The sequence below is a fragment of the Bison bison genome, unplaced genomic scaffold (assembly GCF_000754665.1).
Source record: "Bison bison bison isolate TAMUID 2011002044 unplaced genomic scaffold, Bison_UMD1.0 scf7180017864236, whole genome shotgun sequence".
Taxonomy (NCBI): domain Eukaryota; kingdom Metazoa; phylum Chordata; class Mammalia; order Artiodactyla; family Bovidae; genus Bison; species Bison bison.
Window position 1 is genome coordinate 2,755,772 of NW_011494808.1, and position 5,101 is coordinate 2,760,872.

Consider the following 5,101-nt stretch of genomic DNA (forward strand, 5'->3'; position numbering starts at 1 on the left):
ATGAAACAAATCGTGGCTTCTGGACACACACCCTAACTCTTGAGCAGTGCTAGCTGGACGTCCATCCAAGGTCGCTTGTCCAGCTGTCCTGGTGGGTTCAAGACCAGCAGAACTGCCAGTTTTTGAAAGAGGTCAGCTCTTCTTCAAGGGCACCTCCGAATCCTGGCCAGAGGTCGGGGTTCTAACCGCGCAGTAAGTGGACAGAGTGGCGGAGCCTGGCCGTCAGCAGCTGCTGCCGTGGGCGGTGCCGGGCAGCGTGGCTCGGAGCAGCCGGGGCCGCCAGAGGTGAGCCTTCGAAATACTGCTGGGCGGGGGCCATCACAAAACGGCACATCTTGTACGATCCTCTTTATGTGAAGTATCCAGACGGCTAAATCTGTAGAGGCAGCGTGTAGATGAGTGCTTGTCTAGGCCTGGGGGTGGAGATTTCTTTGGGAGGTGATGAGTATGTTCTCTTTTAAAATAATTAACTAATTAGTCCCTTGGACTGCGAGGAGATCCAACCAGTCCATCCTAAAGTAAATCAGTCCTGAATGTTCACTGAAAGGACTGATGCTAAAGCTGAAGCTCCAATACTTTGGCCACCTGATGCGAAGAACTTACTCATTTGAAAAGACCCTGATGCTGGGAAAGATTGAGGGTGGGAGGAGAAGGGGATGACAGAGGATGAGATGGTTGGATGGCATCACTGACCTGATGGACATGAGTTTGAGCAGCCTCCAGGAGTTGGTGATGGACAGGGAGGCCTGGCGTGCTGCAGTCCTTGGGGTCGCAGAGTCAGACACGACTGAGTGACTGAACTGAAATGAAGATGCTCTGGGTCTTAGCTGCGGGACTGAGATCTTCAGTCTTGGTGTGGTGTGCGGGACCTTTAATTGCAGCATGTAAAGCTGTTAGTTGCGGCATGTGGGGTCTAGACCCCCCGACCGGGGTTCGAACCTTGGCACCCCCACACCACGAGCACCGAGTCCCTGCCCCTGGAGCACCAGGGAGGCCCTGGTGAGCGCGCCCTAAAACGGACTGTGGCTTTGGCCATGTTACTCTGAATGTACCCCGGACCATCAGTGTGTGTGCCTTCCATGGCTGAGTTGAATGGCGTGTGAATGATATCTCAGAGCTATTGAAAGAAAAAAAAAAAGCATATAAGGTGACTCTGTGACCGAGGCTTAATGACAGCCGTGTGGGGACTTGATAGAAGCCACTTGGGAGAGTGCCCTGGGTGGGGCTGCTGGAAGTATCTGCTTCTGGCCTTGGATCTGTCACAGTCAAAGGATGCCTCCACCTCATTCCTGAAGCTTTCATTCATGAATGTCGATTTTAGGGACGGGTCTGCTGACCAGCGAGTAATGCGTCCCAGGGGACACTGTCTGTTTCTTGTCTGCGTGCGTGTGTGCTAAGTCGCTTCAGTTGTGTCCAACTCTCTGCGACCCTGTGCGCAGCAGCCCGCCAGCCTCCTCTGTCCGAGTTATTTCCCAGGCAAGAACGCCGGAGTGGGTTGCCATCTCCTCCTCCAGGGGATCTTCCCCACCCAGGGATCGAACCCAAGTCTCTTCCGTCTCCTGCATTGGCAGGTGGGTTCTTTATCACTAGCGCCACCTGGAGAGCCCTGATTCCCATTGTCCTTTTCCTCCCGGGTGGGCCCTTGATCTGCAGGGATCGTGGCTGGATTGGTGGACCTGTGACTCGATGCGTGTCTGCTGCCCTGAGGAAGCATGTGTCCCTGGGGGCCTTGCCACGACCTCGACATGCATCCGTTGAGTCCCAGTTTGGACCGAATGAATTTCTGCACTTATAAGACTTAGGATTCCTCGTAACACACATTTTCATAAACAGAAAAAATGGTCCAGTGGGGCCTCTAGGACACCCATCTTTCGTTTGGGCCCCAGTGGAATTTTGGTACCATTCTGAAGCCTTTTCTTGCTGGATTTCTCCTCTGCCTGCCCTGCAGGTCAGGGCTAGTCCCAGGGCATGTGGGCTCTTAAGGGGGCTCTCACTGCAGGGGCCTGGGGGCCTGGGAAGGGGCGGCTGAGCACTGACCTCGGTGCTGCCTGGACACCCGGGGGGAGGGAAGAGTTAATCCTCGGGACCCAGGCTGTCTGTCGTTCACAAGAATTGTAGCAATTCCCTCATTCCCATTCATGAAGCTTCCATGGAGGGCACTATGTCAGATATCGCATTAGAGGTTAAACTCCTAAGGATGGACAGGCCTATAGTGTAACAGAGAAAAGAGAAAGTAACCCTGTGACCCTGCAGAAAATAAGTCTTTGGTGAGTAAGTGCTGGGAAGGAGTGCCCTGTTGAGACAGGAGGGCAGGAGCCCCTGCCGTGGGGGACACCCAGGCCTTGCCCCGGAGCAGAGACCAGAGGGCACAGGCTGGGCCAGTGGTCTGACCCTGACTGGGCATTGGAGGCCCGAGGTGGAGTCGCAGGAGGAGGATGGAAAGGTGGGTTAGAGCCCAGCTTCAGAGAGTTTTAAATGCCAGCGGCGCCTGCGTGGGTCTGCCATCAGGAGTGTTGCCCAGTGCCTGCTAAGGGCTGGACGCTGCCAGGGGCTCAGCCTTGAGGCACCCCTGAAAGGCAGGTGGATGTCAGTGTTCCCACTTTACAGATAGAGAAACCAAGCCAGAGCCCGTGGTCCACCCAGCATCACAGAGCTGGGAAATGGCTGTGTTGGGATTTGAATCAGCCTGTGTTCCATCTCCTATACTGTGCTTGCCTTCTCTCTGGAGAGAGAGACCCCCCCCAGTGAGAGAAACATGAAACTTGGAGCCAGGGCGTTAACTGTTAGGCTGAAGCACAGGGAAGTGCCTTTTGCTTGGGTCCAAGATCAAGTCCGGTGGTACCAGGGTTCAAGGAATGAGGGTTCTCTTGGGCAGAAGTGTTCCAAAGAGGTCTCAAGGGGGAGGTGGGGACAGAGCAAGGCCTGGGTGCAGATGTGGGGTGGATAGAGATGACCAGGGGGCAGGGCCGGGAGGTGGGCTGGAGGGGACTTGGGGCCATCCGTTAAGGGGCACGCTGCCGGCCTTGGGGGCCTGGAGCTGAGCGCGGGCTGTGTTCTGGGCCCGGAGGCGACAGCTGTGGGTTTGACCCTTGGCTGTCTCTAATCGTCCTGTGCGTCCTCTGCAGGAGACGGGCGAGCAGATCGCCATCAAGCAGTGCCGGCAAGAGCTCAGTCCCCGGAACCGCGAGCGCTGGTGCCTGGAGATCCAGATCATGAGGAGGTGAGGGCCTGGGCGCCAGCAACCCTGGGGTGGGGGACCTCAGGGCTCGGGGGATGCTACAGTGACTCTGGAGGAGGGCCTCAGGATCTGGAGCCGCAGCCCAGCTCTCTGGAAAGAGGCGTGAGGCCCAGCGCTGATACCCTGATAGAGGTGTCAGGGCCCCAGCCAGACTGTCCAGGCCGGTGGCCGCCGGGGCAGCGGCAGTGACAGCCCACCCCCTGGCCCCGCCAAGGGTTCTGAGTGGGCTTCCTTTGTTATATGATATAAAGCAGCCATTACGCTGAGTTTTCTGTCAGGAAAGATCCTTTTTCCCCAGTGTTTCCACTTCTGAGCTGGTAGGTGAGTGTCCCTGCTGTGAACCTTTTGGCAGAGTCTGTTCCTCCAGGGGGCCAGGGTGGGGGAGCTGGGGGGCTGCCCTCCCAGCTGGGAAGGCGCAGAGGAGTTACAGCCCAGCAGGGGCTCCCTCCCGACCCCGGGGAAGGGGGTGTCTTCTTGTGAGATGTGAGCACGTGCACATACACCGCACACTCTACAAGCAGACACACCTTCACACACATGACACACACGCATGCCACATGCACAGACATGCCACAAACACACCACCCACACTCCACAGACACAAACCACATACAGACACCCCACACGCACACGCACACACACCACATGAGCAGACACAGACACACCACACACACGCCATACAGACACACACACATGCCACAAACACACCACCCACACTCCACAGACACAAAGCACATACAGACACCCCACACGCACCCCACACGCACACGCACACACACCACACGAGCAGACACAGACACACCACACACACGCCATACAGACACACACACATGCCACAAACACATACCACCCACACACACCACATACACATACCACACACACCATGAACACACCAACCCTCCACACACAGATACACACCACACACATGACACACACTGTATACACCGCACACATACACCACACACAAACACACTGCCCACACTCCACACTCAGACACACACCCCACACCCCACACACATAACACACATGCCACATGCACAGACACACCACCCACACTCCACATACAGACACACAGACCACACACAGACACCCCACACACACCCCACACGCACACACCCCACACGAGCAGACACAGACACACCACACACACGCTATACACACACACACGTCACAAACACACCACCCACACTCCACATACAGACACAAAAACCACACACAGATATCCCACACACCCCCCACATGCACACGCACACACACACCACACGAGCAAACACAGACACACCACACACACATGCCATACAGACATACACACACGCCACAAACCACCCACACTCCACATATAGACAACACCCCCCACACACCACTACACACACCACACACACATGCCATCCACACACACACCATGAACACACCAACACTCCACACACAGACACACACCCCACACACACACCCCGTCCCCATGCAGTGGCGTGCTGTCCGCAGTCCCTCTGCTTTCTCTGCTTTAGAACAGTTGGGAAGCGCGGGGGGCGGGCCGTGGGGCCTCTGAGGAGAACCAAGCTCCCCGGGCCCTCGCGTGACCAGGGCTCATGGCGCAGACCGAGCGTTGCCGTGCCCTCGCCCCTGCACGCTCCAGGCCCCGGCACCTCGAGGCTCTGGGGAGCAGGGGTGAGCCTGGTGTCTGCCCCCCTCACCCGTTCCGCTTCCCCCCTAGGCTGAACCACCCCAATGTGGGGGCCGCCCGGGGCGTCCCTGAAGGCATGCAGAGCCTGGCTCCCAACGACCTGCCCTTGCTGGCCATGGAGTACTGCCAGGGCGGGGACCTGCGCAAGGTGAGGCTGCAGGGCCTGGGGCGGGGCCCGGGGC

General features: G+C 57.5%; 1 protein-coding gene across 1 annotated transcript in view; it reads left to right on the forward strand.

The window, feature by feature from the left end:
* The window catches only part of IKBKB (inhibitor of kappa light polypeptide gene enhancer in B-cells, kinase beta), a 51,216-nt gene that overhangs the window by 11,616 nt on the left and 34,499 nt on the right, over window positions 1-5,101 (forward strand). The window contains exons 3-4 of the mRNA XM_010846376.1: window positions 3,126-3,220; window positions 4,950-5,067. Of these exons, the coding sequence (XP_010844678.1) occupies window positions 3,126-3,220; window positions 4,950-5,067 (213 nt within the window). The remainder of the gene's footprint in view (window positions 1-3,125; window positions 3,221-4,949; window positions 5,068-5,101) is intronic.